Below are 12,388 nucleotides of genomic sequence, written 5' to 3'. Positions count from 1 at the left end.
ACAGCTCAAGCCTCCTTCCAATATTCATGTATTTTAAAATATCCAACCCAAGTAATCAAATAGAATTTGTCAAGAAAATGTTCCAACAATCCAAAAGCTTGCCCACATAGTCAAAGTCCACTAATTGAAGTGACCTAATGGCATGAATTTCACATTTGGACAGAACAAAAGTTTGAATTTAAAACATACTTCTCCCCCAATTTAAAGATATTATTTTTACTACCAACTCTAGAATCAGATATAGTATTCTAAGTATTTTACTTAGTTTTATGAAAAGTCATCAGGGAAAGAATGGATGCCTTCCCTTTCCTTTGGTGTTGTTCACAAAATAAATGCCAACAGAAAAGTAACTGGTACATATTCAAGGAAAATCACAGCTGGTGCCTAAAGGAATCAAAGAAAGAAACTTTAAAGTTGGGCAAATAGTTTTGCAGTGAACTGAACCAAAGCTGAGTCTGTGAAAAGGCAAAAATGCTTATCCCATAAAGGCTAGTATCTTGTTCTCTGTTTTCAGTGGTTTTCTGGAGTGCGCCCTCACACCTAGCAACCTGAACTCCAGGTCTACTCCACCCATGGTTTGAACAAAACCTTCCATTAGCATACTGTTCTGACAAATATTCATACTATTACTTCCCTGTGAGAGATTTGGGAATAAAGTCTCTTCTCAAGCTAAAGGCTTTGAAATTATTTTAAAACAACGCTTCCTTCATGAAGATTTTTCAGCTTTGTTTTTCCTCAGTGAAAAAAAAGAATTCAATTGTATCCCAGCAGACATTGCCATTAATTTCCCTTATATCCTAAAAATTCCATTAAAAGCACCATATATAATGACATATCTGTTTTCTATGTGTTAAAGAAACTATGTCATGTACCCAACAGACTCCCAATCCATCGAGTAATTCCTTAATTAGGCAGATTTTTGAAACATGTATTATGTACACAACAGACCGTAACGTCTCCTTTGGAGCATTTTCTAGTCTATCGGGTGATTACATCATTAAGCCACACATGCTACGTAGAAAAAATCCTTATGAAAATTCATGAAAAAATGTACAGCACATCATTAGCATGCAGCAGACGTGTATGCTTTTGATATTTTCTCTGTTAAAAAAAAACGACATGAAGTAATTAGTCCAGGTCATGAAAACATGAAAAAGGTACCAGACACTGGTGAAAATGAAAATTGCAAAAAAAAAAAAAAATTGCATCTCTCATGGTTAAGCGGAGAGTAATAGAGCAATTTGCTTTATTGCAAGATGAATTCTAAAACAGTGTTCATTTGAACTGCAGCAAATAAAGTGTGTTGCTTTATTCTGATTTGAAATTTCCTATGTACACATAACTTCCTCCCTACCCCTTTTTTGGATACTCTTAAGTTTTATAAGCCAATGGGTTGAAGGCTGCAAATAACCAGTGTGGCAAGACCATTAAGTATTCAAGTCCTTGAAGTACTGTATGTTTGTATACTTATATGTTCATTTTATGTACTCTACAGTGTAAGGGATTACATGACTGTATCTTTTTCAAGTCAAAACTACGCTACGTAATAAGAATAGAGGTAAACAGTTGGTATAACTCCCAACCAGATAATATATTCACAATGTTAAGTGTTGGGCAAAATCTAACAGACAATATATTTGAACACTAAAATGAATGAAGCATAAGTTTTATAAGGAGCTATTAAATTTATTAATTTATGGTTTTTCCTTTTGTAAATGACATTCTAACCCTACTTGACCTCTCCCCCAAAAAACCAACAACAAAAAAGAAAACCTCGGTAAGCAGAGAACAATGAACATATGCAAGACAGTAAGGATCACAGTAATTTAACCTCTGAATGCTCCAAATCTTCATGGCTTAAAAAGCATCCCAATTTTCTCCAAAGGTGGTGGCATTTATTCACTGGGCCATAGCTAATTTTACATGGAATGTAAAAATGTTAGTTTAAGTTTAATTTACCACCCTATTTAAATATTTCCAATGTAGCTCTCAAACTGCAGAGCTATCCCTCCGTCTATTTTAATTTTAAAGTAAGTTAGCAAAGGCTTCCTTCTTAATCCCCAGAGACTACCTACATAGTGACACAAACGCACAAATTTATGACAGCAACATAAATGCTCTTCTGAAGTAATGTGCAACATTAAGTGAAAATCGTTTCCTGGAAAGATATTATAGGTATCTATATTTTATTTGCCATCTTAAACATATCTGGCTCTTTATGGCCTTATTTTAAAAATGTATTTCCTTTTTATATTTCCTGGTGCAAATGGACTGCATAAATAAGCAATGTGCTATGAGGCTTCAGACCAGCCGATAAAACCTTTCAATTTTCATGCCAGCTTCTTCTTTTGTAATTCAAATCCGCCTGGAAACTGGCAGCTCTGAAAACTGAAACAAGCACTGCCACAAATACCTTGTAATGCTATCGACCTTGTCTGCCCATGCAGTGAGAAAGGGGGATGTGTATGTGTCTGCAGCCATCCAGATAACACAACTCATTTATTTGGGGGTGGGGTGGGGTGGGGTGGGGATAACAGAAGCCAGCCCCAGACTGTGCACCAAAAGCAGTCATTACCAGTCGTGCTGGAGAATAAGTCTCTTCAAAATACACAGTGCATTTAAAAACCATATATGAGGCTGAGCCACTGCTGTCATTACCAATTTTAATTTAGCTTCTTCAGTTTGCCAGCCAGATAAACTCTTTAGTGCTGTTTTTTAATCTATTTGCCACATTTTATGTTTAAGATTATAGTAATATGGACAGGAGAAGGAATCACTTTTAGGGGAAATAAAGAAATAGATCCGCTTATCGGCGCCCATCAGAAAGTTCATTAATCAGCTAGGCTTTGTGCCCTCTAAATTGAAAGGTTAAATAATCCTCTCAGGAATATTTCTTGGCCCCTCCGCCAATTGTCTGGAGAGGAGCTGCCATTCATAGCACGCGGGATCGGTGACAGGGTATCTTACCACTGTTTGGACCCCAAACAATGATGGACAAATGGCTTGGTTTACAAAGAACCTTTTAGTACACAGATGGAAAAGGACCACAAGCTTTGATGAAGGGTGGAGGGATGAGGAGGGCGTGGAGACAGGATGTGGGGGGAAGGGAAAGAGAACACATACATGTGTGAATCCATTGATATTTTATGTGAATGTTTACTGGGATAGACTATAAAACACAGAAACCACATTAATATACATCTTCCAACCACATGCAGTGCTTAACATATTCAAATCTGCCTATATATTTTGCATATAATTGCACATAAACTATCCTACTGAAAAACTGTAGAATAATAGAACCATAGCTTTATTATATTTATTAGCTAATACACAGGGGATCCAAATAAGCCCCGAGATTCTCATTTTTGTCATAACTTCACATGACTTACAACACATACTTCTCCCCCTGCTGATAGCCCACCCATGCTTATCCTATTGAAATACTCTTAGCCACCAGCCACAAAGGTAGAGAATTCCACAGCAGTAAGTACCTGCTTAAAGAGGGGGCAGTAATGCTTTTACAATATGCTCCATCTTAGCTCCTGCTTGTCCTAAAATAAAGAATATGGAATAGGAATGCTCTTTGAAAGACTATCAATTACATCCATTGAGGAAGTGTTTAATTTTTTGTTGTCTTTTCTGCTGGACCTATATGAGAATATGGGTGGGAATCTTCAAAACAACTGACCAAGCTCTTATAACTCAATATTTTGCTGTGAAATCAGGCTGGTCTCTGGCATCAGTCATATGAAGGCACAGGAAGCAGTTTTACCTGAAGGGCAAAAAATTGATATGCTATTTTGCTTCATTTTTTATCTGATTAACATAAACTTTCTAGCCTTGGTAGAAAGTATTATAATTGCTTATGAGAGATAACTATATTCAGATGACACTGAAGTTATCACTTAAGAATTATACATTTATTAACAATGTGTTTTTTCAAAATGATATCATTCTATCTTTATAATGGTACACATTCTATATCATCATTTTCACTAAGAGAGGGAGTAAATACGTTTGTGATATACTCTTAAAAAGTCTTTATAATGATTTTTAGGCAAATCAAATTAAGAAAATAATTTGTTTCCTATATTTAATCACAAGTTACTCACCTATATATCTAGAAAGAAGATGACCATAAATTACTAGAAAATGAAAACTGAGGTAAGTAATTTTAAGAAAAGACACTCCTTATGGGGATTTCATTTCAACAGCTCTAAAGAAGAAATATTTTTAGGAGACAGACAGTAAAAGGGTCATTATGGATCTCATCTTAGGCAAATAAAAGACGTTACAATACATAATCTGAGTTTGGGATACTAGTCCAGTGTTCTATCTCTACAGGAGTGAGTCATCTGTGGGACTGCTGTAGTGGAGCTCACAGAGTGTTGAACATAGGCTATGTGTTAGGTACTGTGCTAAGTACTTTACATTTATTATTTCACAGCATACTTACAACAACCCTAGAAGGCTTTATACCCATTTTTCAGATGAAGAAACTGAGGATCTCAAAAGGGAAATATTTTAACTAGGTTTGCACAGCTAGTAAATGAAAGAATCATAATTTAAACCAAAGTCTGATCCCAAAGCTGCCATTCTTTCCCCTACATTACGATTAAAACATTTCCTAGTAATTTCCTCAGAAATAAGCCTGCCCTTTCACCCCAACTTTACAGCACATTTTTCTAAAGACTTTAATATGTGAGAAGGAATATGGTATAAAGACAAATAAATGAAATGTGAGTGATTTAAGAATGACAGAATTAAGATTTTATTATATACATATAGTTAAGGAACAATCCAAAATTTAGTTCCCTTAACTGAAAAGAAATGTGGGATAATTCGCAAATACATGTAAAGGAACAATACTTATGTAAAATTGGTATTTATAGACATCAATATATTACAAAATTATAAAGGTGACCTTAAAATCTATTTAAGAGTTAATTCTGTATGAATTTTGAAAAAGAGGAATTAAAATACTGGGATAGCTTTATTAACAATTGATTTACACACTGAGTCCTTTTTACAAAGCTAATACAGATTTCTGAACAGTCTTAGTGAATAATTCTTGTTTTTCAAATGTGATCTACTAGTGTATTGGTATACCAATTAAGGGGGAGATCTATTTTAATTCCAAAGATATTATAAAAAATATTTTTGCTTAACTGTCCTTTAAACATGTAGCATTTTTCTTCATATAATAGTTTAGATATTTCTAAAAAACCAGAGTTGTTGGTCTTGGAGGACCACTGCTGAACTCAAAACAGCTAGAAGAAAATATCTGCAAATGTGCAAAAATGTAACTCTCATGACTTTCTGGTATGTGGGGATCAAATGGCAAATGAATTCCAAGTCTAAAATCTGGGTTTATCAGCAATCCATTAACTTATAGTAATTTAAGAGATTTTGCTTTTAAAATCTTAAACTTAATTCAACCTAAGTTTACAACTGTATTTTATATCATAACAGAAAATACAACACTAATTGAGATAGATTATTCATGTCAATAAGTCAAGGGGTTCTTTTAGGAGCCTCTTCCTGAAGATTAGTCAAATGACTGAACAAAACCTTTAAAGGTTATAGTTGATCATGATTGTGAATAATCGATTCCTAAATACTTAAGACCTGTTAGGAATTACTGTAATCTACCATGTCATTCACATGCAAGACTACTAAAAGGAATGCTTACTACAAATATTACTGGTCCAGTATACTTTTATTCTTGCATTGAAATGTCCAGAGAAGATCATGACAAGCTCAATCACCTGGAATATATTTAAGGAATGCATGAACCACCCTTCAAAGCACATATGAATAATAATCACTCAAATATGTTAAAATTGTTCTACCTAATAATTCTATAGTCTTTACGTGTATTTAACATGACAAAGAATAGGCATTCAACATTTCAGATTTTTAAATTCTAATTTATTATACAGCTAGGTATTATTGTGCAGTATTAAACTTCATGAATCTTGAAAATTCTCAGGCTATCTGCTTACATTGACTTTTGTCATATTTGGAACAGTATTTCAAAGTGTAGAGCTTCAAAGGAAAACACAATGTAGTTTTCTTTGTGATTATATGAATGATGTATGTTTTTTAAGGAGAAGAAAGAAAATATTTTTAAAATGTTATACATGGTAAAATTATAAATACTTAGAAACTGAGATTTAATTGCAACAAAATTTAAGTATCAAGAAGAAATTGCCCCTCTAACGACTAACTATAATTCCTTTGTAGGTATACAGGTGAATACACTAAGGAAAAGAAAAAAAAGCAAAAGTCCAAATGCAATTTTCCATCTTTCTATCATCTTTAGGAGAAACATTTATTAACAGGTAAGAAAATATAAAACACAACAGCTATTTCTTTAAAATTCTAAAATGGAAGTAAAACTTGAAGCCTATATAGTAAATATATGTCTTAAATGTTATAGACTTTGCTCCCAGCCATTAAGGGGCATACAAACAGCACAGGGATTTTTTTTGTCAGATGAAGAAAGGAAGCTTATAATAGAGCTTAAGATTCAATTAGTTTATTATTAGCAACATGCACTACCTAAAAAAAACCAGAAATCACAATAATGGGTGATTAGGACATTAAAGATATTTAGAAAATGACAAAAACACAGCTGTTTCCTGGACAAAATATTTATAAAGAATCTTTTCTAAATTGTGTGAATGCTGCATACTTCTCATTTCTTCTGAAACATTTAAATCTACATTAGAATTATTTTCATAAAGCACTTGTTATTATTTAAATATATTGAAACAACTACTCAAAATATCCCATATTGATTCCCCATTTAAAACAAACTAATTTTTGCATTAAAATACTGGAAATCAAGTAAGTTGGGCATTCTCACTGAAGGAGATGACACCTCAATATTCCTTTGACAAAATAAAAATATGAAGGCTCTCTCATGTGCTTCAATAAATAGAAATAAACTACATTCAAATCTAAATAATTTATTCTACTCAAATTCAAAAATAAGTTTGTATATATACAATGTCTAGAGGTCTGAGGAAACACTGTGAGAGTAAAAATAACATATGCATTTATAATTCACAACATTCACCTTTTTCCCCTTTCCTATTACAGAAGCTTTCGAAAATTGCTTTTTGATGATTTGGCAAATTGTATTTATTTTTAAATGAATCTCATTTATTGAGATTGATAATTCCAGGTTTCATTTGCTTTGAAATTGCATTTTCCAATTGCTTCCAATGATAAGTTCTAGCAAATGTGGTCCAACATGCTAGTGAAAAAAATCAGTTGACCTACTCTGTAAATGTAGTAATTATCTTTTATACTAAATTCAAAACATGGTTAGATTGAACTAAAAAATTATTAGCAAAATGGTGACACTAAATTCTTTAAGAACAAGGTGAGTGTTTAAGTAAATATTAAAGTACTCACATAAATTTTCCATTTGAAAAAATCTTTAAAAATTTTGATCACTGTACAAATATATTTTCTATCTCTGCTATCAAAATGGAATATTAGAAAGTAAGTCATCAATGCTTATTCAGAAACTCTTTATTCAGACACCAAAGTAACCTGAAACAGAAAGCAGCATGATTTATTTTCTAGTACTACAATGGAAAGATGGCCCTGAGGTACTACAAAACAGTCATGTACCATCTGAATCCTCAGAGCATGGTACATTCACATTTATGGTAGTGTTCCAGTATTAAGGGCATTTTAATAAAAACTAAAACTCTGAAAAATTTTACAGAGGTATAGTATCTTAATAACAACACTTAACCATAGTGATTCAAGACTTAAAGGAAAAAGCCCTACAATTTAAACAAGAGTATTCTCAGTTCTTAAGGAAGCTGGCAAAGTGAACTGAAAGACCAAAATAAGGGCCTCCAAAATGAATTTATAAAGTCTTAGTTTGTGATAATTTGTATGCCAGGCTTCAAAAAAAAGTATGAAGAAAAAGGTGACTTAAATAATTCTAAAATAGAGTGAGGCTTAGTTCTCACTCTGTTTGGAGGTATCTGACATTTTAAAACGCAGTATGTAACCAGTTCTATTTCTTTAGACACACATACATAGAAGAAAAATCAAAGTCCTAGCACTTGATATCCGCTGTGTGTATGGGATTCTTGTAGGTTTTATAGTTCTGCTCATGTAGCCAAGAAGCTCTCATTAGGAGATTTAGGATTCCCAATATATAGTCAATGAAAAGAAAAAGAGAAAAAGAGGGAGAGAGATTTTTGTCCATGAAAAGAAAAGGTTTTGGCTTGAGGCTGACTTTTTGAAACTCTTTTAACTCGTCATTTTTTCACATTTTAAGTTAATTAAAATATATTCCATTTTAATATTAGCCAGCTAGAAAACTGTCACCCACCCTAACTGATATCACAATTCCAGGATAAATGCCTTTGTATAGCTGTTGCCTCATAATGAAATTCCACTTTCTTGGTCCTTCCTTCTGGACTATAAAACACAGTTCTAAAGTTAAATTTAAATCTGTTGGCATTTAGGGTTGCCTATTCAATGTATGGCAGAGAATGTTTTAGAGAGTAACATTCAAACTCCCATTTCCATACTGTGAAAATCCAAAGAACGCATTTCTAAATTGATGTTTTCAAGTAAGGAGAGAAAACTAAGTGGCAAGATGAAATGATATTATTAGTGATGGTCCATAAGATACACTCTGGCATTCAATTAGTTCAGGTAAGACTACTATTAATTACTAGTAAACGCAGGTCACAAGCCTTTCCTAGACTAGAAAGGAAGACAGGGAAGCTATTCCTTTCTGTTCATGTCCCTGAGATCAAGTATTTTGTTTTTTGAATTCTAGGTATTCCAAACATTATATATAAAGAAACACTCAAAACTTAATTCTCTCAAAAAGGTCACATTTGCTTCCTGTTTAAACTTTTAGTTAAAATAAAAGGTAGTAGGTTGTAACACATTTTAACAATGCACACAAAGAAATTCAAGCACAAAATTAAACATAAAAGATGTATTGTCCTTTTTGGTTCTTAATATATCTGCCCCCCAAATAGCAAACTCCTGGTTACTTTTTAAAGTAAGTAGATTAAAAACAAGATTAACAAAATGCCCAAAACATGTCAAATTATAGCCTCTACTAGTTAAAAATTCTGTTGGTTGTAAAACTCTGTTGGTGGCCATTTTGGCCTGGGATTTTTAATATAAATGAGACTAGAAATGACAGGGGGTGGGGGAAGGGACTTTCCTTCTTGAATAGTTAAAGAGGGAAATTTTTTAAATCTAGAATGAGTTATCTAAAAGATGAAAAGGAATATTCAAAGTTAGGCTTTACCAAAATCTGAAAATATTACAGAAATTAAAATACAAGAACAGTGCTATATTATTGAAGATTTTAAAAACTTTCTAAACATTTTTTGAAGGAGGTAAATACATAAACTATTCAGAAAAATTATTTAACTGCTAAATAAAAATCATATATTTTTCTTTTTCCCATGCAAATCTCCAAATTGATAATCTAAAGTCATTAAATTATATAATTTTATAGCCACTAAATAAATATATAAAGAAAAACGACATGGCCAAATATTTGTTATAATATGGATATGTATACATAAATATATGTAGTGCCAGAGTTTTATTAGGATGCACCCTTTAGGATGATGGTCTTTTTTTTTTTTTTTTTTAATTAATATAGTGAGTCTAGTTAAGTCTGGTTAAAAAGCTATTATTCAGTTATAAGTTGTAAAGGAGATTTTATTTGACCTCTCATGAAATTACTGAAAACAGTGAATACTTCTTTAATTTTCTTATTTCAGAATGTGTTTTAAGGAATTTCTGATTTGATTTCACAGGCTCATTTAAACCAGTCAACTCTACCATCTTTCCTATGTGTTTGAGAAATAAAACTATGTTTAACCTACATATATTTTTTTTTTTTAAAAGAAAGTGATTCCTGGATAGATCTTAAATTGTAGTAGTTAAACTTTAGGTTGTGTAAATGTCCTTCTATCCTCACTGATTGGCAGTCAGATAAATGCAATCAAAAACTTCTCCAATGTAAACATGTCTAAACTAGATATACAAATCCACTTCCTTCAAAAAAGAAAGCATAGTTCATTCTGAATAAGAAATGGGCATTTTTTGGTTAGAAAAAGAAATTAATCAATGATTATGTGTAGAAATATCCAATTTTAAGAAGATTAGTTTAAATGACTATACAATAGCAGATCTAACCTGGGCTTCATTAGTTGGTCATTGCCCTGATTGATGCCACATTCATGTGTGAGGGCTACTATGAGTCAATAGATGGCAGTCCATCGCCTAGTAAAAGAGCTGAAGATGACTAAACTCATCATGCATCTTGCTTTTATTCAAGATTAAATATTGCTTAATTGCACACATTAGGATATTGTCTATATGCATAATTATTTTAGCTATTTTATTTTAGTTGGATTGATGTACACAATTATACTTGTTTTGCATTTATACTTGCACAGGAAACTAACACTTAATTACATATTAACTAAAACTTGATCATTAAGAATTGTGATAGTTATTTCAATATTATTTTGAAAAATTAATCATGATTCCAGATTTAGGAAAAACTTTTCAAAATGATTTTGTTAAACCTTCAGATAGAATATACTGTGATTTCTCCAAAAGCATATACATTTTGTTTCTACTTTTTTCTAACTATTCCTTTTACAATTTATGTTTTTCAAAAGCTATAATATTAAACAAACCTTAAAATATCTGTAATATCAAACATTGATTTCTATCCTTCTATGATAGTTATATAAAAAAATATAGGTGCAAATAATGAAAAGAATAGTTTTAAAATAGTATTTCCTACACTTCAAGTTTTCAAGATTGAATTCTCTAACTTACAGGAAAACAGAAAATTAATGCAATGTCATACACATTAGGCTATTACTTAATAAAAATGCTGATGAAAAACTTGCTATACAGTTCCACAGAGTGAAAAGTATAATACATGACTAGATTCCAATTAAGTTTAGGCTAAGAATTTCACCACAGTGTGTTAGGATAAAAAAAACTGCTACCTATACACAAACATAATGTATTCATATGCATTATATCTGTAACATATATGTGTAACGTATGTATATCTGTGTGTGCTAGTGCTCACTCACATGTGTGTGTATTTATTTATTTTTGAGTAGAGGTTAACACTAAAGAATTTTAATAAAACCCAATTTGGGGTTGAGGATAGTAGAGGAATTATAGCTTTCTACCAAGAATCTTTGAACAAAGTAAACAGTGATAACAGAATGTGAAAACAAACCACCTGATGTACTTCTGGGGCCTGTAACAGGCACACTGATAGTCTGAGTCGACTTATTGGTTTGTTTTTACTTCTTAAGAGGAGAGCAGAAAGAAGACATGTTTTGTAAAAACTTTGCCCTTTCTATTTTACTATGTCCTCCTACAAACAAAAAACTTTTTTTAGTAAGTTAAACTTTAAAAAACTGCTTTTAAATATACTGCATAACTGTATAAGTACAAGAGTAATTTTTATTGTTGTCTCTTGCTCAGCACAACATATTTAATATATTAAAAGAAATGACTAGCGGGTCTATGGTGAATTACTGAAATTATTTAAGCTAAATATTAAAAATAAACTGACTTCGTAATATTGAGCTTCAGTCAATTTGATTCCACAGCAGACTATGTTTTCTGCTTCTACTTGGCCTAAAATCATAGTAAGAAGAAACCAAAGAATTAAATAACTTAAATCGTATAAAGAAGATATTTACACATTTTGAATAAGTCAAGAAGGGCTTAAGGATATGACAGCTGAATTGTTCTATGTGAAAAATACACTAAGTTTTTTCTAGCTTCACTAAAACATATGTGTAAAGCTTTCAGTAAAGCCAGAAAAATTATAATGGAAAATAGTGTGGATAGTATGCTTGTGGACTGTAGATAATACATTTTAAAGATGCTGGATTGATTGCTGGATTACTACTGTTCTTTTTTGCTCCTAGCATACTTTTTCCCTTTAATGAATGTCATCTAGGAAAACTGAGAAATACCATGATGTAATCATTAAATGATGTGAGTAATAAAAAACAATCAAAATCTTTCAAGAACTGGAAGATAAAGGACAGAGTAGTGGGCAGGGGAGAAGAGAAAAACTATATTATTGCTTTCTCAGTGCAAAAATGCTTCAGATGTTTATTATCTTCCAGTAGAAGATGCTTGTCTATATTTTATGGTCAGCAGTTCAGAGAAGGGTAAATAGGCTAGGTCTTGGGGAAAATAAAAAAGGTGTTTCTACTCACCGTTAGGTGATACTGCCTCCAGATTTCTGGGCAAGCCTGGAAAATAAAAATATTGATCAGCTGCGAGCATGAAACAAGGTACTTTACAGCCTGTTGGTTTTGGC

General features: G+C 32.0%; 1 protein-coding gene across 6 annotated transcripts in view; it reads right to left on the bottom strand.

The window, feature by feature from the left end:
* ZCCHC7 (zinc finger CCHC-type containing 7) overlaps positions 1-12,388 on the bottom strand; it is a 240,347-nt gene that overhangs the window by 21,107 nt on the left and 206,852 nt on the right. For all 6 annotated transcript variants that reach the window (XM_081510583.1, XM_081510591.1, XM_081510601.1 and 3 more), the window contains one exon: positions 12,285-12,320. In XM_081510583.1, the coding sequence (XP_081366709.1) occupies positions 12,285-12,320 (36 nt within the window). The remainder of the gene's footprint in view (positions 1-12,284; positions 12,321-12,388) is intronic.

The sequence above is a fragment of the Giraffa tippelskirchi genome, chromosome 1 (assembly GCF_054371585.1).
Source record: "Giraffa tippelskirchi isolate mGirTip1 chromosome 1, T2T-mGirTip1v1.2.pri, whole genome shotgun sequence".
NCBI classification, from domain to species: domain Eukaryota; kingdom Metazoa; phylum Chordata; class Mammalia; order Artiodactyla; family Giraffidae; genus Giraffa; species Giraffa tippelskirchi.
Note: the sequence above shows the minus strand (reverse complement) of the source record. Positions and strands in the feature narration are given on the sequence as shown.